The sequence below is a fragment of the Schistocerca cancellata genome, chromosome 3, assembly GCF_023864275.1.
Source record: "Schistocerca cancellata isolate TAMUIC-IGC-003103 chromosome 3, iqSchCanc2.1, whole genome shotgun sequence".
Taxonomy (NCBI): Eukaryota; Metazoa; Arthropoda; class Insecta; order Orthoptera; family Acrididae; genus Schistocerca; species Schistocerca cancellata.
In genome coordinates this window covers 437,008,908-437,034,397 of record NC_064628.1, presented here as the reverse complement: position 1 = coordinate 437,034,397, position 25,490 = coordinate 437,008,908, and the positions used below count along the sequence as shown (strand labels likewise).

Below are 25,490 nucleotides of genomic sequence, written 5' to 3'. Positions count from 1 at the left end.
CTCAAGACTATTAGTCAATATGTGAACCAAGATACTGTTGACAATGTGTTCTGCAAACGGACTCTTTCATCAACTGCTACTGCAGTTGGATTTGCAGGACCACAACCCCAGTAGTCACATTTGTAATTGTTACGACAGTAATACGTGTTTGGTTTGGCAAACTTTGTATTCCCAGCTTACGAACTTTGACTTTTTTTTTTTTTTGTAGTTGAGTGACGTTCACACAGCTGATGAGATGACTAAGTCTACTTCTCAAAATGCCATCAAAATATTAAAAATGTTTATAAAACTTTACTCTTCACATAAAACTTGTTCCGACACCCATCACAGATTATTTCTTGAAGTAATAATGTTGGTTACTGAGCTCTGTAAACTGACAAATCGTAAGCACATGTACATCTACATGATTCAGAGAAAGATCTGATGCACTAAATGCACACAACATAATCGTTTCATTTACTCCACGGTTGTGTTTGTCTGTACATTTCCACTTAGGTCCATAATTAACCGTGGAGAAATGAACGCATAACACCTAGAGGCTCACCCATTACTATGCCATTTGTGGCCAAGCCTCTTTTCTGTGTTCTTTTCTGTAGTCTTCTAACCATTTTTATGTTCTTTACTTAATTTTACTCAGTTTACAAGACATGCGTATATTTGTACTGCTCACAACCTCTATCTCCCTCTCTGATTCTACATAGATTGTCTATTTTGCAACTTCGTACTCGTCGCAAAATATTCACGAATGATACCCACTGGGGTAAACAAATAAGACAGTAACACTTTTAAACGAATTTGGATTGTACATACTAAACAACTGCGTAACCTACTCTTATGCCGCAGCAGACTGTATACGATCAGCGGTGGCTGGCTGTCTTGTTCGTCATGTATTTGACTTATTTGAATGGTAAGTACTGCTGCATTCAGCAGGTTCAGACGACCCAAATCGCAACTGTACAACAGCCCTCTGATTTTCCCCATCCACGCAATGCCCACACAAATCCAACGGAAAGCAGATTGATTTAAATATTTACGCTCAGTGAATTAGACTTGTGTTGAGATCAAAACGAACCAGATGTTATGACAAAGCGTGTCTCTCTGGCTGAAGTAATAAACACAGCTGTAACAGACTCTATTCCACTAAGGAGACACAAGCATTAGAATCCCATTTCTGTGGTGTACAAACAAAAAGAGGCGGCGGAGGTAAAAAAATCGCTAAGAGGCAAAATAAATTAAGCTGGAAAAATACTGTGAAAGTCTGCGAGAGAAAACACCAATTTCCAAATGTAAAAAGATAAGTTCTCTCGACCCAGATCCGTCTACATGAGCGCAGAAGTCAAATATGATATTGCACCTGTGACAGCAAAGCAAGACCAATTCACGCCGGATGTGGACGTAGTTTACAACACGTCTCGGGAATACCTGTCGTCGGTCACAGTTAACTGTAGTTGAAGACCAGGCGGCAATGATAATTAGAACATCACAATTAGCTACCATCATCATCACCATTTGGGTTCAGGAGAGGAAGAAAACTCTTCACAGTATTAATATTCGCACTTCTTAAATTTACCAACTGCATAATGTGACCTTTACCATCAGTTTATTGTGAAATATTGTAACCTCATTCCATTAGCCTCCTGTCAGTATCTGCGCCCTTCGTCAGGACACTTGCACGTTCAACAGCCATTATAGATTTCATAAGTCCTCCATTGTCTTTAGTAAATCATTTCTGTTGGTCGAGAAGCAATTCAGCTTTTCTGGAAGCAAGATAAGACATTTACATCTACATCCACTATCTGGTAACCACTGTGAACTGCATGACAGGGGATGCTTCCCGTTGTACTAGTTATCACGGCTTTCCCCCATTTCATTCGCGTATGGAAAGCAGCAAGAATGATTGGTCAAACCTTTCTGTGCACGTTGTATCTTTTGTAAACCTGTCCTCGTGGCTCCTACATGAGCAGTACGTAGAGCGTTGTAGTACATTTCTAGAATCATTACTTAAAAGTTGGTTCTAGCAACTTTCTAAGTAGGTTTTCACGTTACGGTTTGCACCTGTTTTCAAGAGTCTGCCAATTCAATTCTTTCAGCATCTCCGCGACTCTCTCCTAAGAGTCAGACAAACCTGGGACCATTCGTGCTGCCCTTATCTGTATAAGTTCAACGTCCCCTGCTAGTTTTATTTGGTACGCTCCCACCCACTCCAGCAGTATTCTAGGATGGGTCGCAGCGAATGTTTTGAATTGTTAACTAGTTTTCGAGCGTCTGCAGGCTGATCAGCCGGAGGCGTTACGGGACGATATATTCTGGACCATGTGCTGCTAGACGCTAATGTTGTCGTGACAGCACTGCCTTGCGGTATGCGTGACAAATTCATTCTGACAATGTAGAATTTGTCAGCTTACACACAAACAGCAACACGCACTAAATACTGTGTGTGTGTGTGTGTGTGTGTGTGTGTGTGTGTGTGTGTGTGAACCATTAAAACCAGCATCTCAACTTTTCTCTACTTTTTATTAATCTAATCTCGAAATTTTTTGGACTGAGGAATTATACTGAGCAAGTCTCTTCATCTCTTAATAACTGGCGCTTCCATTAGTAAACCCGAGCTGGGTGGCGCAGTTGTTAGTACACTGGACTCGCATTCGGGCGGACGACGGTTCAAACCCGTCTCCGGCCATCCTGATTTAGGTTTTCCGTGATTTCTCTAAATAGTTTCAGGCAAATGCTGAGATGGTTCCTTTGAAAGGGCACGACCGATTTCCTTCCCAATCCCTCCCTAATCCGAGCTTGTGCTCCATCTCTAATGACCTCGTTGTCGATGGGACGTTAAACACTAATCTCTTTCTCTTCCATTGGTAAACTAACTGTTCCTTCATGCCTCAGGATGCCTCTATCAACCGATGTCAATTCAAGGTATTCACTGTAAAATCCTCTATTATCTGTATGCTTTCTAGATGGTGAGTATGTTAGTTCCTGGAAGAAATGCGGCAGAAATCAGGGTAAGTGTGTGTTCGACTTATAAAATGTCTGTCTGTGTTGCACGTATGGTATGTTTTATTGGAGAGTTGCGTTGCGGAAAGAAAAAATTGCTGTGACACAAAATCACGAAAAATTACATCACAAAAGATCAAGTGCTTTGTTGCTACTGCAGAACCTGTGCTGTAAAGGACATGACGCGCATAAATTGGAAAACCGTGTGTCTTTTCACATGTGTTAACGTAAATCCAACGGGTAAACTACCATATTTAAAAAGGTGTAATCAGTAAAGTCTAGAGAAAACAATACACGAGGAGGACTGCAAAATCGAAATTATCGCCTTGTGTTGTAATGTAAGAAGTGTCGAGACTCTGTAGCTCATTTGTCAGTGGTAGCTCAGCGCGTCCGGTCAAGGGACTGGCCACCTTCTGTAATAAAAAGAATTGAGTAAGGATACCAACGTTAGTCAGTGAAAGATGTTACTCGACGTCCACATACAACCGATCACCCTGCAGAAGAAAAACAGCGAAGAAACCGACCGGAAAAAGTGGTCAGCTTGTCTGGCTTCTATAGAACTGTTCGCTTCTCGGTGCTGTCATTTTCCTCAATGGGGACACTGGAAAGTTGTGCACTCACCCTCGTGATGCCAACTCAGGCGGTATTTGAGTGAGAAGTCGCGGCTCCAAGGTCAAGAAAGCTGACAACAGCTGGGAGAGCGGTGTGCAGACCCCACGCCCCTTCATACCACATCCGAACGACGCCATTGGCAGAGGATGACACGGAGGCCGTCGGTCAGTCCCACCTGGTGCGTCTGGGCCAGAACGCAGAGCTTTGCTTTGCTGTTAGGAGAGGTAAGGGTTGTATAATACAAATGTCACGAACTCCATCAGTAAAACAGTCATGTTAACAATAAAATAAACAATGAGCTGTTGTTGGATACAAGGACTTGTGAAACCTTTGTACGGAAAAGCGAGAAAACCACGTCAAGTGTTACTGTGTTCACCACGTACGACATAAAATTTGAATTCCGATGTTCAGAAAGGTCAACCTGTCATCAAAAGGACACGAAATACGTATGATAGGATAAATTTAGTCACCCCGAGAGACGTCACGGTAAAGCAGGGTTTTCTTAGGAGCAGAAATTTTGCGCGAACAGGAAAGGTCGTCTTGCGACGGTGGGGACGCGAAATTTAAATACGTTGCGCATTCGTGTTTTCCCACAAAATGGAACTGCGAATGCATTAATTATTCAGTCCACAGATACTGTCCGGGAAGAGCGTTCAAACAAAGTGCTTTTACCTTAATGAAAGTGCTAATATACTGATAGTATTGATGGATCGTGTGGGAGGAAACTCTTGGGTTTGCTGATAGTTAATAATGTGCGATGAAAAAGTGGCTTCTTTGCTCAAGACTTACGCAAACTGCAGAGAAACTATAAGGGGCATTAAAATGAAACCCGTCACTAGAGCAAAGTAACGGTAACGGTTTTATTAACTCAAAAATGTAGTTGTACACAGTACACATACTCAAAGATAGTCTCCAAAACTGTTGACACATTTATCCCATTGTGACACTAGCCGGTCGATTCCATCCTTGAAGAAGCTAGTAGGCTGCTGTCGGATCCGGGCCTGGACCCAGTCACCCATTTCGCCGTCCGCTGCGAGTCGATGTCGGTGTATTGCTCGTTTTAGTGGTCCAAACACATGAAAGTCGCACGGTGAATCACTTCCGCAACCACTTCCGGTGTGATAACACGATGAGCCAACCAGGACGAGCATCGTCTTCCAGTAACTCACGCCCCTCAAGGAATCGTTTGCGCCATCCCACAACACTTGAACGACTCAGACTGTACTCATCGTACACAGCCTTCATCCGTCGATACATTTCACGGCCTCCAACTCCCTCTACCGCCAAAAATCGAATCACTCCTTGCTGTTCCTGCTTATTCGCCTGCATGTTCGGTAGTGGACGATAACTTGTGTGACCACCTTCTCTTCGGCGTGAAACCACACTGGCGCTGTGCAACATCAAACGGTACGCACGCGTCAGTCTCTGTACCAATAGATGGCGCCACCATACCCACAGTTACGTCGTGCCACCTTGTGTGTAAGGCAAAGGTAGACGCACTGACCACGTTTTATTTTAATGAACATCATAGTAGCAATATATTTCTGTCACAGCTTATCTTTCTCGCACTTGTAGTTCTTTACCACACTTCGCAGCCATTTGACGCGCGAACTTTATCTGACTTGGAGAAATTGCTTCACTAGAACGCAGCGTACAACGCATTAGACTCGCCCGAAACCAGTCGGGCTCCCATGCCTGACGTAAAGCGCTGATACACTATGCACTACGTTCTGTCGGAAAAGACCTTCATTACATTGTCGCTGTCAAGCGGACAACGCACTACGACGGGAGCCTCACGTATTACACGGCGCAAAACTCATGCTCCTAGGAAAACTCCGTTTAATATATGAGCCTTGATAATACCCTCAATTCAGCGAGGAAGAGAGTCTACAGGTATCTAGATGTATTCCATACCCAGGTGAAGACACTCCTTGACAATGAGGTCCAAAAGAGCTAACAAACTGCGGGTATGTTGATTCCTAGATTTTACTACGTGTTCCAGATAATCCCATACATATTCTTTGGGATGAGCGATTAAGATGGCCAGTCTAGATGCAGTAGATTCCCTGAGTGTTAGTCGATCCAGATACTTACGTGTGCAGACCTGTGAATACGACTTCTCATCTTGGAAGATAGGAGTGTCCTCACCATACTCATCATGGCGACACAGAAGAAAAGGCAGCACTAGGTAGCTTTACGCCCGTTCGGAAAGTACACTCGAGTTCAGAAAAAAACAGAGCAGCTTGAACTACTAGAGGTAGGAAGTTCATAATCGCAGGACATGTTCATTAATATGTTCTGCAGAAATGATTAGCATTTGAACCATGTCAGCCCGCGAGTTCAAGGTCAACATCGATATCGCGGCATAACATCTACCGGTATAATGTGCCTGCGGCCCTCGTTATCGCTGTAAACCGGAGTTAATGGCTCAATGTGACTTGAGCAGACGTGCAGGATGCCTCGCAGAAGTATGCGCGAACCGTACCATCAGATCAGTGAGTGTGGAAGAGGCTGCGTTATCGGCTTGAGAGAATATGATGCTTCCACCCGGGAAACTGCTGCTCTGTGGGACGAAGTGTTTCGGCCGTGCAATGGATGTGTGCAGAACGGTTCATGGGAGGTCGTAGAAAACAATGAGATGGGTCAAGTCGGACCACCCAGGCGACACCTCATCCAAATGGTATTGCAGGACAGATCTGCGCCCTCCTCCGCTCTGTACGCACAGTGGAACAGTGTAACACATCGTGCGCTATCGGTAGTAATTGTCTGTTGCCGTTTATTATGGGATGGGTTACGTGCGCGTCGTACACTTCTCCATCTACCTTTGACGAATGTGCAGAAACATGCCAGATGGCAATGGTGTACAGAACGAAGTCGCTGGAGTCAAGAAAGACATCAAATAGTGTTTTCGGACGAATCCAGTTTCTGTTTGTTTGAAAATGATGGCCAAATTTCGGTTCGCCGCAGACAGGGGGGGGGGGGGGGGGGGGGACACGGCATCACAGTGACTGCATTCGCACAGGACATACAGTGCCAACTGAAGGCCTTATGGTGTGGGTTGCTATTGGCTACAACCACAACTCACAGTTGGTGTGTGTTTAGGGCACTGTGACCAGTGTGACCTACGTGAATGACATCCTGCGACCCGTAGCCGTACCCATTTTGAACAACACCCGAGACGCCAGTTTTCAGTAAGACACTGCACAACCACATTTTGCTGCGCGAATACGTACCTTCATGGTGTCACATGACGTCAGCCTTTTGCCCTGATCCGCCAGATCACCACAATTGTCGCCAATCGAAAATGTGTGTGATATGGTGAAACGACGGGTGCAGCACTGTGACCCAGTGCCAATCACCACAGATGAACTTTGGAACCAGGTGAATGCAGCACAGATGGCTGTACCACAAGATGCCCTTCACGCCTTGTACCCGATGATGCCATCACGTGTGGAACAACTTCTCAGGGCGCACAGCGGACCCTGTGCCTATTAGGCAACAGGACACATGCTGAACTGAGATGACTGAAACGGTAATCATTTCAGCAGAACATGTCCTATGAATATGAACGTCCTGTCTCTAATCGTTCAAGGTGTTCTGTTTTTTACCGAACATGAGTGTAGTTGAATTGGAGCTGCATTCCCTGACAGCAGCAATCCCTTCTTATATGAAACGGATTGTCAATGACAAGGCGACACATTTGTCTCCAATCCTTCTCCGTTAGAATCTTTCACGACCACCGATTTCACGCCGTGATACAAGGCTGCAAGTGGTATACCATTCCTAATAGACATATTGATACAGCAGCAAATCGGGAAACTTCACACACAGTATGGTCATAGACACGTTCAAAGAGGATAGCCCCTTTCTGTTGTTCTGTCACGTCTCCGCGTCGACCGTCTTTAACAACGTTGATTCCATATAACTGACTAGTTAATACACCTGACTGCCATGACATACGTAAGCTGCGTAGGATCATATGACCACTTGATACTAGCTCTATACCACATACAGCAGTCCGATGCGACCAGTGTGCTCTTTGAAAAGGTTGACCAATATTTTCCCCAGTAAAATTATCAATCAGGCCTACAAAAAAATATTTCGTTAACAAACAGATACGCAGTACTCAGTGACACCAGTGCTTCTATAGGTCGTGCTGCATATACCTAAATACGAGTTCCAATGGTACAACTGCTCTCTGATTTTTAGCGTCCACCCGACAACTAAACAAATCCGATAGAAAACAGATTGATTTAAATGTTTACGGTCAGTGAAAAAGGCAGTCCGACCCCGGTAGCTGAGTGGTCAGCGCGACAAAACGTCAATCCTAAGAGCCCGGGTTAGATTCCCGGCTGGGTCGGAGATTTTCTCCGCTCAGGGACTGGCTGTTGTGTTTTCCTAATCATCATCATTTCATCCCCATCGACGCGCAAGTCGCCGAAGTGGCGTCAAATCGAAAGACTTGCACCAGGCGAACGGTCTACCCTACGGGGGTCCCTAGTCACATGACAATTACATTTAGTGAGTGAATAAGGCTTACCTTTGGTTCGAAAAGAATGAAATGTTACAACAAAGCGTGGCTCTCTGGTTGAACTAACAAACACAGCTAATGAGACACAGCCAGAAGTGTTTCTAAACCTCAGTATGAAGATATTTGTTTTTCGCAAGCTGTCATTTGTATTCCCCAATACATCTGCCAACATTACAGTCGCGTGAGAAAGCTTGAGCTTGCCGATACCAAGGGTCGTGGGTTCTCTCTTACAGTATAAATAAAGCGGCAGCTGTGAGAGAAACATGTGCTGTCAAGTCTGGCGCTTTCCTGTCTAAAATAAGAAAGCATGTTCATTATGAGGAGATCAGCAAGTTAACATCGAATGATTTCATTGTACTATTTGGTGGCTCACACGATATATTCCGTAAGAATACTGCAGTAGCCTTTTGAGCGCTTAAGAAGTGACTGAGTTATTCGAGTCACACAAACGTTGTCTACATGTTCATTCCGTACTGATAAGATCTAGCATCTTGGTCAGGTGCGAAGGGATAGATTAGTGCAGCGGACGAACAGTTCTCATATATTCACGATCAGTCTACGAAACTGAGTCTTCCGGAAGTCAGAGGTGTTGGCCGAAGAAACTACATTACACAGGGCGTTCATCTGAATGCCCATGCAGAAAGTTCGTAACAAAAAAAAAAAAAAATAGTTGAAAGAATCACATGGAATATTCGTGTGTCAAATACAGAAGAAGCAACAAAAATTGCTATATCACCAATAAAATCTTGTGACTTCAATCAATGCAGTGGCCTTTGTAGGATACGTTTCATCGGAAACAACTAAAGTTAATGAGAAATTGTCATCTACAAATAAGTATTCTAGATTCTTAAAAATATTAGACAACATTGTTCAGTCCATGAAAAATAAATTTCCGCAATTTGAATTAGTGAATCTTGAATCCAGTTTGATATTCTATGTCTAGCTGAACACTAATTCGACAAAGAACAAATTGTGTCAACTGTGATTTCTGGATACAATCTCACCAGTTGTTACTGAAAAAGCAATAGTAAATGTGGTGAAACTGATATTTTTCTGAAGCTCCACTTAGAATTTATAACAGTAGAAAAATATCAGAAATTGGCTAAAGACCAAGATTTTGAAATGTGTACAATTGATCTTTTTAGATTTTAGTACCTTAGCTCGAACGCTTTAAAGGTCTCTGCCTGGAGACTGGAAAATTCCACTGCAAATTTCAAACGGCCGTTTAATAATATTAAATTAATGTAAATAATCTGGTTATCTGTGTAGACTTCTCGAAGACGTGTGGTGTTGCAGGCTTCTACAAACGTCTCCAACTAGAATTACTGCTAAAAGAAAAAGTGTTGGTGCTAAATTTTTTAAGATCGCGTGACCTTAATTGTGACGGTAACGTAGGGAATATTGGTTTCAATAACCATGAAGCTCAGATTCTGACAAATTAAACTAAACATTGACCTGAAATTATTAAAAAGAAAATCTTCAATGATGACCAGAGGAGTGTAGTTAATTTAATACTATCGAAGGGAATATGGTAGAATGTCTTTAGTAAAACTGAAGTAAATGAGACCATGCTTGACAGCTTTCACAATCACATTATTTTGTTATAGCATCTCCAATAAAAAAGCAGAGGATTAAGATAGAGTTAAAAGTAAATATTGGATAGCAAAAGGCAGTATAACTGCCAATCGAAAGACAAAAGCCCTCTACTCATTCCTCAAACTCAATAATTCTAAATCAGAATTTAGAAATTATGCGAAAAATAGAACTAATAATTTAACAAGGTGATAAGAGAAGCCAAAAACTGTAATGATGATAACTATATTTCAAGCTCAAAAATAATATTTTACAGCAGTAAAAAAGTATCAGAACTTGACTACAGACAAAGCTTTAGAGATGTACGCAGGTGATTTGTCAGATTTTAATACAAAGGCAAGTCAAAAATTACCTACACTTTTCATTCTACCGTTTATTAACATGAAGATAGGTATGTACGATGCACATCATTTTTCTACGTAATCTCCCTCTTTCTCAATGCACTTGGCCCAACGAGCTTAAGTATTCCTTCCAAATAAAAGGTTTTCGGATGGTCGTGAAGCCACTTTTGCACCGGATTTCGCACGTCCATATCTGAGGCAAATCGGCGACCACGCAAAGCATCCTTGAGTGGCCCAAAAAAGTGAAAGTCATTTGGAGCAAGGTCTGGGCTGTAGGGAGGGTGTTCCAGTACCTCACATTTCATCTTGTTGATGGTTTCAGTAGTCTGACGGGCCGTGTGTGGCCGTACATTATCATGCAACAACAAAACCTTCTTCGACAGCAAACCTCGGCGTTCGGTGCGAATTGATGTCTTCAGCTTCTTTCCCAACAATTCAATATACCCATTACTGTTGATAGTCGTTCCCTTTTCCATGAACTCTGCCAGTATGGGACCCTGTGACTCCCAAAACACGGTTAACATAACCTTTCCTGTGGATGGCCTCGCTTTTTTCTTTCTCATTGGCGATGCAGGGTGTTTCCACTGCATGCTCTGGCGCTTTGACTCAGGCTCGTAGAGTGACAGTTCTGCTCAAAAATGCATCACCTTCGTTGTTGAAGCGAGTGAGTAAGCGTTGACAGACCCTAACACTGGGGAGCTTATGGCCGTCGGTAAGCTTTCTAGGTACCCACCGTGCAGACCGAATGGAAACCGAGCTTGTCGTGGATGATGTGATGGGCGGACCCATGGACGATGTTCAAAGCAGATGCTACCTCATCGATAGTGATTCACCTATTCGCCAGAATCATCTCTCGAGCTTGCTGAATGTTGTCATCTGTAGTGGAGGTTGATGGCTGTCCCGCTCTTTCTTCATGTGTTACACTTGTTCAACCACTTTCAAACTTCTCGATCCACAAAATGACAGTTTTACGTAATAGTGCTCTTCTCCCATATTGCAATGATAGCCTATGATGAAAGTCTGCCCCTTTGACACCCTACAAATAGAGAAATCGGATCACCGCCCGTTGTTCCTCTTTGGTGCACACTTTTAATGGAACTGCCATGCTATATCTGCAACAGAAGGAAGAACGATGGTGGAAATAAGATCAGACTGTCACAGCATTACCACAACAGTATAACAATGACATGTGCGAGGACAGAAGACAACGTAATCAAAGGTAATCATATCTGAAACAGACACAGAGAGTTCATTATCGAAAACTGCTTCTCTTCTGGTCTTTACAATAAAAAAAAAAAAAAAAAAAAAAAGTTTTCCGGTAGAAAATACCAGACTCTCAGACCCAAAAGATGCCAAGGAAACGTTATCCACAGCGACAAGTTTATTAATCCTAAATACAAAATGGTCTTCCCAGGCCGCTGGCAGCTCAGTCGGACCGGTGGACGATGCCAGTCAGTAGCAGCATGCAGGGGTCTGCATGGCAATACTGCTGTTAACGTCATGCTCAGTCGGTGCGGCCCGATGGTGACGACGAACTGATTCGGAAACACTGTTGTTGACTTCGAAGACGAGCGCAAGGATACTCGCCCTCCAGCACAACCTCAATTATTCGTTGTCGTGTAGAGTTCGACCCGTGGGCTCCGGTTTGCAGACATAAGGCGGCAGCGTCAGTATCGGCTGCAGAACTGGGGTTTACGTTTATGTTTTTGTCAGCAAACGATATCCGCAAAGCTACGTGACTTCATTGCGAGATGGCAAAGTCCATTTTCGACTAGATAAATTAGTTATTATATAAGATTCAGACGTTTTGTGCTTGATTTATAGCTTGTCTTTATAGTCTTGTTTATCTAACAGCCGAAATGCTTGCGTGACGTGTGTGTAACGGCGTCCAACCGTGTTTGGAATCCGTACTGAATAGACGCAGTGTATCTGTATTCGTGTTTGATCACCGATTAGGGAAGGGCCACTTAGTAGTCAAAACAAACATACAAATGCGATTGTGTTTGCTTTTGTTGGTGTGTGATGAAGGGAAACTGGCGCAACAAAACGAAGTAGAACCGTTGAAAGTTTATTGAACAGTAACACTGATTAATAATAATAACATTCTCAAATAATTGTTTCGAGAATAAGCCTTCTAGAGTTTGGAATCGCTTACGAATATTTCTTTTTATTGCAGTGTTCCGTCAAGACAGCAATCTTTACGTTTCATTAATGTTCTGTTTTGACAGGATCCGATGATAGCAATAGTCGAAAATAGTTACAGACAAAATTGATATTGCGCTCTTGACTGAAAATTGTAACAAAAAAGTGCGGAAAATGGTTGCGGAATGTAACTCAGGCTTTATCTACCGGTATTCAGTTGGCTTACAAATTAATAGGTCAGCACTACGTCTACACTCACCATCAACAATATTTTACAGATATGATTTCGACTCACTGTATAGAGGAAATGATCGATAGCGTTGCGCATTAAGCCAACCAATATTTTTGTGATCGATGTACCGTGAATAAGAAATTGTTTAACTCCTCTGCAAAGAGCGAACAAATAGGGTTACGTTACCGGTACTACTCGAATGCTTAGAGTGATTGGTACGGATCAAACCACAAACTATTAGTATAAAGTGAATAAATTAACAGTGCACTGCAGTGGAGTTGTCCAATACAGATTTGTAATGCCACCTTAATGTATCAACATTTATATAAGAAATATACGAAGAAAACTAAACTTAAGAAAAATATTATTCAAGAGCACAAGAGTCAAACAAGAATACTAACGAGTATCTAACACAGATTTTCAACAGTGTTTAAGGACCTAATTTTGCATTAGCCGATTTGAAACAAGACACCGAGCGAGGTAGCACAATGGGCTTGCATTCGGGGGAACGACGATTGAAATCCCCGTTCGGCCGTACAAATTTAGGTATTCCGTGATTTTCTACATCGCTCGAGGTAAATGCCATGGTTGTTCTTTCGAAAAGGACACAGTCGATTACATTACCCATCATTTCATAATTAGAGCTTGTGCAGACCTCGCTACCGAGGGGTCGTTAAACTTTAACTTTATCCCTTCCTTTCTAACAAGACATATTTCTTTTTATATCGTAGTCCTACTGATTTCATAAAAAAGAAAAGAGGAGCTTAAACGTGGGAGTAGTAGGGCAGGGGGTACATTTTCGACTCTGGTTAATAAGGTACGGCATGAGGTTGGACCTGGACTACCATGTTTACGCAGTGCCAACCTCAGCTGTAGCCGTTACCGAAAGCTTTGAGTGCCCTCTTTTGTTTTGTATTGTGTGTTGCTCCTTGTTTTGGAATTAGCGAAGAGAGTAATCGTGGTCTGTCACGGGTTTCGAGTTCGACTCCCATTATACGTGAAGGGATCAGCGATCCGTATGACAAAGCCTGCGTGGTGCAGGACCTTGGTTATTTTTGTTTTACGGGCATTCGATCGTGATCAAAGGCCTATTTCTCTGCCTAACGGTTCGTTTCCCAATACTGGAGGCATAATGACAGGCCATAAGGACTCAGACAGCAGTTTCAGACTTAAAAACTCAACAAGCAGAACTGTTTATACCTATCCATGCAAAGGTAGGTTCGTGACGTCATCAAATCGCTGGAGTCGCATCGATGTGTATTACGGAGATTTCAGCGGGGTTTGATAGGACAGTTTGCTTTATTTGGCACTAAGACAACAATTTCTCTAACCCCAATTCTCCTTGTTTTCTGTTAAATCGTTTTTATGTTTTCAAATTTCTATCGCTTCTCTGTACTTCCTAGCATAATATTGAAATCTTGGTAAAATTATAGTATCAGAGAAACGTAGTGAATGATCAGCTACAGTGGGAATAGTAGGTTCGGACCAGGATAACGATGTTATCACATCCAGTGTCAAGTTACACATCCAGTGTCAGGTTACGCACTTGGGGGATATATTCATGGCCATCCCCAGTCCCGTTCATCTGGAAAACCACAAGGCATCGATCAAGGTCACCCAGGGGAGCCCCCAGCTCCTCCCGTCTGGAGCGGGTAGAGTCCACTCTGCAACTGAGCAGCTGTTACCCTGGCTGTTGCACAGGTGGATCCATCCCAAACATATTCCTGGACGTCTTGCTGCAGCCACACCTAATAATATTCCCAAACATATTGTGTTGTGGATCCACGATTAGCAACATCCCACATCTAAAGCAAATGGATCAACCCTTTAAAAATTTTCATAGTGCTGCATTTTTTAAAGCCTGCCAGATTCCATTAGTCCTTTGGGATGAACCAAAATTGGAATTAGACAGTTTGGAACAAGAGAAAGTGCTTTCATGTACTCCCTTCAGTCAATCAGCTACCCCCTTAGTGGGTGTACATAAGCCTGGTGGCACCGCACACAGGTGTGGTGACTTCAAACTTACGGTCAATGCCCAAGTGGAAATGGATTCCTATCCCTTGCCCAAGCCTGCCAAACACTTTTGTTGCTGGTGGTTACTTCTTTTCAAAAACTGATCACCAACTTCTGTTGATCAAGGATTCGAAGAAAATCTTGATAATAAAAATGGTTTTTGGCCTTAACAGGTATAATAGATCGCTGTTTGTGGCCATGAATGCATGTGCTCCTTTCCAAAATGTGATAGCACATATTCTCCAGTGCATCAACTATCTTGATGACAGCCTATGGGTGGTACAAATGAGGAACATATATGCATTTACATAGAGTTTTTGTGGCCTATCTGAAAAGGGTCTTAAGTACAATTTTTCTGAATGTCAATTTTGTCAAACCTCCATCACTTACCTGGGATATATATCCTGTAGAAAGGGGTTACACCCCACACGGTACTACGTTGAAGTGTTCAAAAATAAGACTGTTTTCCAATCTGTGAGGGACCTTCAGATGTTTCTCAGAAAGATTACCTCTTATATCTGGTTTATTGCTTGGATAGCTTCTGTTACCTATTATGTCTGGTTTATTCCTTGTACATCATCCCTTACCTAACCTTCAAATCAGGTGCACAACAAGTACTTTCCTTTTCAATGGCTCACAGCTTGTCAGCAGGCATTACAAACTTTGAAAACTTGTTTAACACTGCATGAGCCTTGGTTGTCAATGATTTTGGCAAAGGATGCCTCTTCTCATGGCATGGTCCCTTTCCCATTTGTATCTGAAGTAGTCTGAAAAGCCTGTAGCTTCATTTTGAGGGTTAAGAACATTATTCAATAACAGAGAAGAAAACATTTGCTATCTTTTTGGAGTGCAAAAATTCCACATTTTCCTTTATGAAAATAGGTTTCATTTAGTTATTGATCAGAAGCCTTTGCTGTCTTTTGTTTGACACCCAGGACAAACTGCCACAATGAACAGTTCACCACATTCACCATTGGGTATTGTACATATCCAATTACCAGTACTCTATACACCATTGTCCTTCCCATTAACATTCTCATATACATGCACGGCAGCTCATCTGTCAGTCGCCATTATGTGTATTGGCCACAAATGGACAACGATGTCAGATGTGTGGTGCAAAATTATTTGACATGTCAAGCACATCAGACAGCATCCTCATGACCATATTCCCCTTGACAGGAATCCACTCAGTCGTGGGATCAATTGCAAGTGAATTTTGCCAGACATTTTTCGGGAGCCATGTGACTCGTCATTTTTCTCATTTTCTATACCAGGGCCCTTGACAATTTTTTTTTATTGAAGATACCTCCTATCAGGGCCCTCAAGAAAGTTTTCTTTTTCCATTGAAGGTTCCCCTCTGTACCTTAGTGACACATAATAACCACAGTTTACGCATTGAAGGTTCCCCCTCAGCACCTTAGTCACATATAATGGGCCACAGTTTACGGCAGCTGCCTTCTGGCAGTTCTGCAACTGTGATGGCGTCAAATATGTCACCACTCCTTAGTTTCTTTCCGTCTCCAACAGCCTTGTGGAACATTTTGTTTGCACTTTACAATCCAATTGTCAAAGGTTATGAGCCGCATCCAAATCAGCTCTCAGTGCTTTCCTGACATCGTACAGATTATGCCCATCTATACCCCTAGTCCAGCCAAGTTGTTGCATGGATATCCCCATTGGATGCTGCTTTACCTTTTGATAGCCCCAATTGTTCAGGTTGAAAAAGCTACATGTTCTTGTTTGGGCACTCCTGCCTGGATGCATACCTTTGTGTCAGCCCCTGGTTGGTTCTGGGGCTCAATTTCAGTTCAGCGAGGCCAGCACTACATTTATGTACCTACTGTGTGTGGGTTGCTCTGCAGGCTTCAGAATCAGTTTCAGATGCCTCTGCCATCCAAAGAGCTTCAGCACAGTTGCTGGCTCCATGCCATGATCTCCAGTATCTCACCAGGAATGATGGGCATTTGGTCCTTTCAACTTCTCTGTGCCTGGTGGTACCCGTGGACTTCCACCCCATTCTCCCACCAGTCAAGTCACTGGTACTTCCAGCATCTAGAACTTGGCAACCAGCTTCCACCTCTTCACCTCCTATCCCATGCCAGAGCAACTATGTCCCAGGCGTACCACCTAGGACCTTGTCTGGCACCAAACAGCTGTCACCATGCCATCCTCTCCCTATTGTCCAGGTTGATTTTGACACTGCGCCAGTTCAAGGGGGGAGAGATCTTGTAATCCTCTTGGTCATATTAATGGTTGATGCCATACTATTGATATACAACATTACACCTACATCCAGAAGGGTCACTGTGAGTGGTTAACAGTAGAGTATCTCTGGCTCACAGATCATATGGACCTGTCAGCAGGCAGAATTAAGGCCAAGTGGCTGCAGTCGCATTTCCACTTCTGTTTGTTACCTAATGTGTTCCCCGCCACAGCTGATTGAAGAACCGATGACAGCTCTGTACTATTCTTTGAACTGAGGTTACTTGTTCATGACAACTGGAACTGTTTAGGATCCGAGTATCATGACATCCACCTACCCTATTAATTTCTACTTCAGTGGACTGTGATGCCACTTTTATGAAGAGTTTGAATTCACCCTTAAGTGTGAAAGGTTTCCACCACCATAATTGAAGTTGTCATCTTGAAACATTCATAGCACAGTAACCATTTTGAACTATGCAACATTTATTCTGTGTTTCAGTGTTTTCAAAAAGGTTTTAACTGACGCTTTGTGATCTAAATTGAGAACTACAATAATACTGATGTGAAAAAATAATATTTTCCCTATATAAAAGGGCACTTTTGAACTGCTACAATATAGCACGTTCTTCCACCAAGTAATTCATTAATTCAATAATTTTCTGCTCTGTGAGGCTGTCCTTTCTATCTTCATTTCTACCGGACTATAGTTTCTTTTTTCAGTTTGTTATATTTGCTACCTTCCTTCAGATCATCCACAAGCTGAATTCTTTGTCTCCTGGATTTTTCATTTTCCCTTTACATATACTCCAATAGCTGCTTCAATCAGTAATGAAGCATATGTAATTTATTTTGTTCTGAAGTTTTACGATTGATATCATGAGGCCAAGACTGGGTATATGTCTGGCCATGTTTGTAGTGATAAACATAGACATAAATATAAACATGTACGATAACTGTGCATAGCTACACCTTAATCCATCAACTTTTACAGTATATAAAATGTTTATATACTAGGTCTACAACTTTGCTTCCACCATTTTTTTTCTCAAAGTTCGGTGCTTTATCTGAAAAACTTACAAAAAAATTATGATTCATAGTATTTCCCATCGCTGGCCACTACATCTTTCGGAAAGTATATGAATCCTGTGGTGGAAGAACTGGGTGTCTTTTTGGGGATCCATGAATTGATTCAATTTTGCACTTGTTCATATGACCGGAACTGCTAGTCAGCCAGACTGTATGCCACTGATCGAAAAAGATGGTAGTCAGAGAGAGCAACACATGGAGAATACGGGGAGAGGGATAGGACTTCTCATTTCAACGTTTCTATGTATATTTTGATGGGTTTTGCGACATGGGGTCGAGCACTGACCAGCTGCAAAATTACCTTTACGTGTCTATCGCTGTATTGTGGCCATTTGTGTTTCAGTGCTGGGCTTTAACGCATCAGTTGCTTTCGATAATGATGTTCTGTGACTGTCTTCATCTGTTTCAGTAGCTACAAAAACATTCTGTCTTCCACCACCATGCCAGTCTTTGGCATCAAAGTCACTGTTCTTAAGGCATTGAAAACATTCTCTGCACATTCTTCCACTAATAGTTCTCTCACCATTGGTCTTACCCAGCATTTTAAGAGCCACAGCTGCAGATTTCTTCATGTTAAAGCAGAAAATTAAAACTTCCAGCAAATGGCGAGAAATGGGTACGTAAGTTGACATACTTAATCAAGAATAACTTTATGATGCAATCACAAATCTACTAATATTTTTATGGCGTTATGTTTACAGATGCCTAAGTTTATTGTATTACACCTTTGACCAACCACCCAAACCCCACTTGCCACTACTGTCGTCTATTGCAAAATGGCAGAAGCAATGTTATAGACCTAATAGAAATCATTACTTTTATGCTCTTGCATGTGTGCGTGCATGTGTGTGTGTGTGTGTGTGTGTGAGAGAGAGAGAGAGAGAGAGAGAGAGAGATCAGTGCTCTGTGTGTATGTACATATTACACATTTTTATAAGGAAATGTGGCACAAATATGGTTGTTGGTACAGTACTTTTAATGTTGGAAGCTCTGAATATACTCTGACCTATTTAGTAATGCAATTATTTGATATTGTACACTCCAAAGTAAAGTTACAAGTCATTTGATTCCAACTCCCAGGAACTTCTAGAACATTTATTGAAACTGTTGTTCATCACAACATGTGATTCATTTATGTTACTAAAAGTATCTGTGTTTTATTCACTGCCATGCATTTTTCAATACATTCAGTCACTTGTGTGTATCAAGTATTGTAATGTATCCCACTTTAGCCACATTTGAGCAGTTATTTACACACACACACACACACACATGCACATGTTTTAATAATTTTCACATTACAAGGATCAGACCTGTACGCCCACTGATATTTCTTTCATGATTAATATGGCTGATTTTGTTTTCAAATACCAAACAGCCTCACCTTGTAAGGTAGCCAATCTACTTTTACAACTGAAATGTCTAATAGACAGATGAAAAAATTTGTCACATGAGTATAAATTATTTAACATGCTCTCTCTCTCTGTCGTGTGGCAGCTCACCACCAGGTGCAAGTCTTTAGTGGACGCCATTTAGCCGATTTGCATGCCAGTGATGACGAAATGATGATAAGGACAACGTAACACCCAGTCCCTAAGCAGAGAAAATCCCCAACCTGGTCAGGAATCAAAAATGGGATCCCACAGCTACCAAGGTGGACATTTAAGGTGCTGATAAATCATGTATCAACAAGGACTGCTCTTTTATCATAGTCAGTTTGCTAAAGTTGGCTGAAATCTGGAATTTTTAAATGAGATACACTCCATTACCCAATAATATAAAAGTTAAAAAATATAATATATGAAGCTCTTTATTTGCATTCCTAGAACAAACAAGCAGAGAGTCAGCAGAAACATTTATTAACTCCAGCATAGATAATCCTAAAATATGAATCCAGGCACAGTGACTAGTGTTCCAGGATGTTTTTCAAAACCTGTGAGGTCAAAAAGCATCTTCTCGAACAGCTACCAGTGCTGCCAGGACTCTCTTACATGGCTCTCATATAGACAGTTTGATGCAACAGTGTACAATTAATAGTATACAACACTGTGGCTCTTTCCAGAATGTTCTCTTCATATTTGAAAAGGAGTAGATGAGAATTAGAACTTTTTTTGCTCAGTTTTTTATTCAGTATTTCTCTTTATTTTTAATTTCACAATAAAAAGTGGTTAATAAATTACAATAACAGATCTATTACAATAAATAGACACACCAATGCAACAGTTTTCTCTAATCAGTAAAATCTGTTTATAGTATGGAGATGTTTAATGTCTTCACACATTGTGGAAGAGTTGAAATGACTAAAACACAACTACAGTCCATTTACACCCACACAAATGAATATAATTACTGAAGTTTCACAGCCAACACTAAAAGTTTTCAGAATTTTCAATCATACTGGAAGAATATTGATTATAAAAATATACTAGTGTTTTCAAGAATGAAAAACAATACCACATATGTCATATCCAGCTGAGCTTCCTACTCACATTCCTGTGTAAATTTTGGATACATTTAGCAAAATCAGTAAATGAACAGTTCAGATTTTGCAGCTTCTCCTTGATGTATATTTTTGCAGCAATGTCTGTGCAATGTTCCTGTAGCGCTTCATATTTTCCCACTCATATGGTTTTCTCCATAAAGTCTGATTTGGACTGATATCTTTACGATGTTTCACACCTGGAGTGTGTACGAGGAATGCACCATCAAGTATTACGAAGTTATACTGCATCAGGCACATTTCAGCCATCTGTAAACAGTACATAAAACATCAGAAGTAAAAAGGGACTCAATCTGTATATAATACAATAAATACAGCGTATCTGCAATACATGCCCTCCTTTTTATGCAGATTCCCCCTCACTCTCTCTCTCTCTCTCTCTCTCTCTCTCTCTCTCCACACACAGTGCAATATTCAGAAACAGTAAGTCATTAATTACAAAATATTCTCAGTTGAAACATACTGCTGTCATGCATAATAATGCCAAACAAATGACATCCCATGTTTCTTCAGTCTCACCATGATGTGCATGGCAGAGGGTACATCCCATTGGTAGGGAGGACATAGCATGTTATCTTCAATGGAATCTCATTGTCAGACTTTTCTTCCTCTTCCATTTACAAATGGAGCACTGGAAGAATGACACTTTGAATGCTTCTGTATGCAGTAATTATTCTAATCTTATCTTCCTGATCCCTATGTGACTGGTGTGTAGGGGGGCTGTAATATATTCCTAGAGTAATCATTTAAAGCTGGTTCTTGAAACTTTGTTAATAGACTTTCTTGGGATAGTTTATATATATCTTCAAGAGTCTTACAGTTCAGTTTCTTCAGTATCTCTGAGACACTCTCCCAAGGACTGAACAAACCTGTGACCATTTGTGCTGCCCTTCTCTGTATAAGTTCAACATCCGCTGTTAGTCCTATCTGGTACAGGTCCCACACACTTGAGCAGTATTCTAGAACTAATAGCACGAGTGATTTGTAAGAATCTCCTTTGTAGACTGATTGCACTTGCCCAGTATTCTACCAACAAACTGAAGTCTACTACCAGCTTTATCCATGACTGAACCTATGTCATGATTCATTTCATAACCCTACAAAGTGTTACACCCAGGTAATTTGTATGAAATGGCCAATTCCAACAATGACTCAAGGATATTACAGTCATAGGATACTAAACTCATGCTCATAAATTAAGGATAATGCTGGTACATGGTGAAACAATGCTCTGGTGGGCGGTTTGAGGGTTTAAATCACCTTGGCGTATGACCATACGGTGCATTTGACCTGCGGTCGTCGCACAGTGTCACTGGCAGCACTCCACATACACAGAAGTGTGTTGGTGCATGTCAGAGTATGGTGCAGCGAGTAAATGTGCAGATGTTTTCAGATGTGTTAATGGTGACTGTGTGTTGAAAATGGCTCAAAGAACACATATTGATGACGTTATGAGGGGTAGAATACTAGGGCAACTGGAGCCTGGTCAAACACAGCAGGTCGTAGCAAGGACCCTCCATATGCCACAAAGTGTGATCTCGGGATTATGGCAACGATTCCAGCAGAAAGGAAATGTGTCCAGGCACTACAGTACAGAACGTCCACAGAGTACAACACCACAAGAAGACCGATATCTAACCATCAGTGCCCACAGACAGCCATGGAGTACTGTAGGTAACCTTGCTCGGAACCTTACCGCAGCCACTGGAACAGTGGTCTCCAGACACACAGTCTACAGATGACTGAACAGACGTGGTTTATTCGCCCAAAGACCTGTTAGGTGCATTCTACTGACCCCTGGTCACAGGAGAGCCTGTAAAGCCTGGTGTCAAGAACACAGTACATGGTCACTGGAACAGTGGTCCCTGGTTATGTTCACAGATGAGTCCAGGTATAGTGTGAACAGTGATTCTTCCTGGGTTTTCATCTGCTGTGAACCAGGAACCAGATACCAACCCCTTAATGTTCTTGAAAGAGACCTGTATGGAGGTCATGGTTTGATGGTGTGGGGTGAGATTATGATGGGAGCACGTACACCCCTGCATGTCTTTGACAGAGAACTGTAAGAGGTCAGGTGTATCGGGATGTCATTTTGCACCAGTATGTCTACCTTTTCAGGAGTGCAGTGGGTCCCACCTTCCTCCTGGTGGATGATAAAGCACAGCCCCACTGAGCTGCCATCGTGGAGGAGTACCTTGAAACAGAAAATATGAGGCATGTGGAGTGGCCTGCCTGTTCTCCAGACCTAAACTCCATTGAGCATGTCTGGGATGCTCTCAGTCAACGTATTGCTGCACATCTTCAAACCCCTAAATTACTTCAGGAGCTCCGACAGGCACTGGTGTAAGGATGGGAAACTATACCCCAGCAGCTGCTCGACCATCTGATCCAGAGTATGCCAACCCGTTGTGCGACCTGTGTACGTGTGCATGGTGATCATATCCCATTTTGATGTCAGGGTACATGCGCAGGAAACAGTTTCGTTTTGTAGCACGTGTTTTGGGACAGTTTTCCCAACTTATCACCAATACCGTGGACTTACAGACCTGTGTCGTGTGTGTTCCCTATGCTATTAGTGCCAGTTTTGTGTAGTGCCACATTGTGTGGCACCACATTCTGCAGTTATCCTTACTTTATGAGCATGAGTGTACATTCTTTTTTGTTTTGTGAAGTGTAAAATTTTACATTTTTGAACATTTAAAGCAAACTGCCAGTCTCTGAACCACTTTGAAATCATATCATTATCCGACTGAATTTTTATGTAGCTTCTTTCAGAGAGAAGTTCATTATAGATAACTACATCATCTGTAAAAAGCCTGATTTTACTATTAACATTGTCTGCAAGGTTATTAATACACAACATGAACAGCAAGTGTCCCAACACCCAAAGTTACTTTTCATCCAAGATAACATGCTATTTTGAAATAAAGAAATACAGCATCTACCTGACTGCCTTGATCGAAAGCTTTCAGTATGTCATGTGAGAAAAGTGCAAGTTGGATTTCATGTGATCGATGTTTTTGAAATCCATGCTAGCTAGCACTGAGGAGGTCATTCTGTTCAAGATACCTCATTATGTATGAGCTCAGAATATGTTCTAAGATTCTACAACAAATTGATGACAAGGATATTGGATGGTAGTTTTATGGACCACTTCTAATACCCTTCTTGTAGATGAGTGTGACCTGTGCCTTTTTCCAAGAACTGGGCACATTTTTTTGTTAAAGGGATCTACAATAGATTTTAGTTAGAAGAGGGGCTAACTCTGCCACAAATTCAGTATAGAATCTAACAGCGATTCCATCAGGCCATGGAGTTTTGTTCAATTTTAACTGTTTCAGCTGTCTCTCAACACCACTGACGCTGATACTTATCTCATTCAGCTTTTCAGTGGTAAGAGGCTTAAACTGGGCAGTTCTCCTGGGTTTTCCTTTGTAAAGGAACGTTTGATGTGGAGTTAAGCATTTCAGCTTTTGCTTTGCTATCCTCAATTTCAGTTCCTGTTTCATTCACTAGGGAATGGACACTAACTTTGGTGCCACTAACAGCCTTTATATATGACAAGAATTTGTTTGGGTTCTGTGAAAGATCACTTGACAATATAATAATACTGAAGACATCATGCATTCCTCTGTTGACAGCCAAACGCGTTTCATTCAGCACCTCTCTACCTACAGACCTAAGCTTTGTTTTATGCCTATTACACAGTAACCTCTGTTTCTTTAGAAGTTTCTGTATATCATGGAGGTTCCCTCCCATTATCAACTGTTCTACCAGGTAATATCTACCCAGTGCATAGTCAATTATTCTTTTAAACTTGAGCCTGAGTTCCTCTACATGCTCCTGCCCTGTGCTAAAAGTTTCAAGTTCCTCACCGAGATATGACACTACTGATTTTTTACCTAGTTTACTGAACATGTACATCTTTCTGCTTGTTTTAGTTGTTCTTTGTACTTTGGAAACTAGTATTGCCACAAACACATCAATACCAGTTTCGATGTGGGCATCCTCAAAGAGGTCAGGTCTATTAGTTGTCATGACATTCAATGTATTTCCATCATGAGAGGGGTTCCTAAAAATCTGTTTTAGGTAGTTTTCAGAGAAGACACTTAGTAAAGTTTCACAGGATGTCTTATCGTGTCTACCACTAACTACACTGTAATTTTCCCAGTTGATTCTTGGACGATTAAGGTCTCCACCAATTATTACAGTAAGATTAGGGAATTTGCGTACAAGAGAACTGACGTTTTCTCTGAAGTTTTTGGTTACATCAGGAGATGGGTCTGGTGGGTGACAGAAGGATCAAATTATCATTTTATGTCCACTCCTGATACTGAATCTTGCCCAAAAAACCTCATATGTAGTTTCAATTTCTACCTCAGTGGATTTGAGTTTCTTGTCTACTGCAACAAATATACCACCTCCATTCCCTATTTGCCTATCCTTTTGATATACACTTTAATTTTCTCCAAAAATCTCACTGCTATCAATTTCAACTAGCTTTCTGTACCTAGTATTGTGTGAGCTTCACTGCTTTTCATGAGCATGTTAAACTCTGGCACTACCTTGTGAATGCTTCAGCAGTTAACCATTAGGATTTTAATATTCTCACCTGTGGCAGCCATTTCTTTTGATCTTACACTGATATTTTTGAGTTTCCTACAGCTATCATTATGATGGAGAGTTACCTAATCTAAGAAAAAAAGAACCCTTGTGTGGATCCCTCACACTGTCAGTTAACTGAACACCCTCTGACGTGTAGTGCACATGACCAATTTAGGATGACCTAACAGTTCTCAAACCTATGATGCATGTCCAGGAAGTCACAGCTAGCTTGTCACAGATCTTTTGAAGTCTCTATTCAGTCCTTCCACTTGACTGAGAACCAAAGGGCCATAATCGGTTCTGGAAACAATGTTGCAAATATTATCTTCTCTACAATAATTCATCTCAGGTCAGCAGATAGTCATAATTATGATCCAAAATACTAATCTATATTACAGCTATGTTACAGTTTTTGAGACATGACATATTGTGATGGTCCAATAGCTTTCTGCTACCGGAACTACACTACTGGCCATTAAAATTGCTACACCAAGAACAAATGCAGATGATAAATGGGTAGTCATTGGATAAATATATTATACTAGAACTGACATGTGATAACATTACACGCAAATTGGGTGCATAGATCCTGAGCAATCAGTACCCAGAACAACCATCTCTAGCCATAATAGT

At 41.6% G+C, this 25,490-nt stretch overlaps 1 protein-coding gene across 2 annotated transcripts in view; it reads right to left on the bottom strand.

Annotated features, from left to right (window-relative positions):
- Positions 1-19,582: 19,582 nt before the first annotated feature.
- Positions 19,583-25,490, bottom strand: part of LOC126175185 (beta-1,4-glucuronyltransferase 1-like) — a 52,250-nt gene continuing 46,342 nt past the window's right edge. Inside the window, exon 3 of one of the 2 annotated variants that reach the window (XM_049921779.1) lies at positions 19,583-20,501. In XM_049921779.1, coding sequence (XP_049777736.1) covers positions 20,292-20,501 — 210 coding nt within the window. In that variant the 3' untranslated portion in view covers positions 19,583-20,291. The remainder of the gene's footprint in view (positions 20,502-25,490) is intronic. The other variant, XM_049921780.1, reaches the window with a different exon arrangement.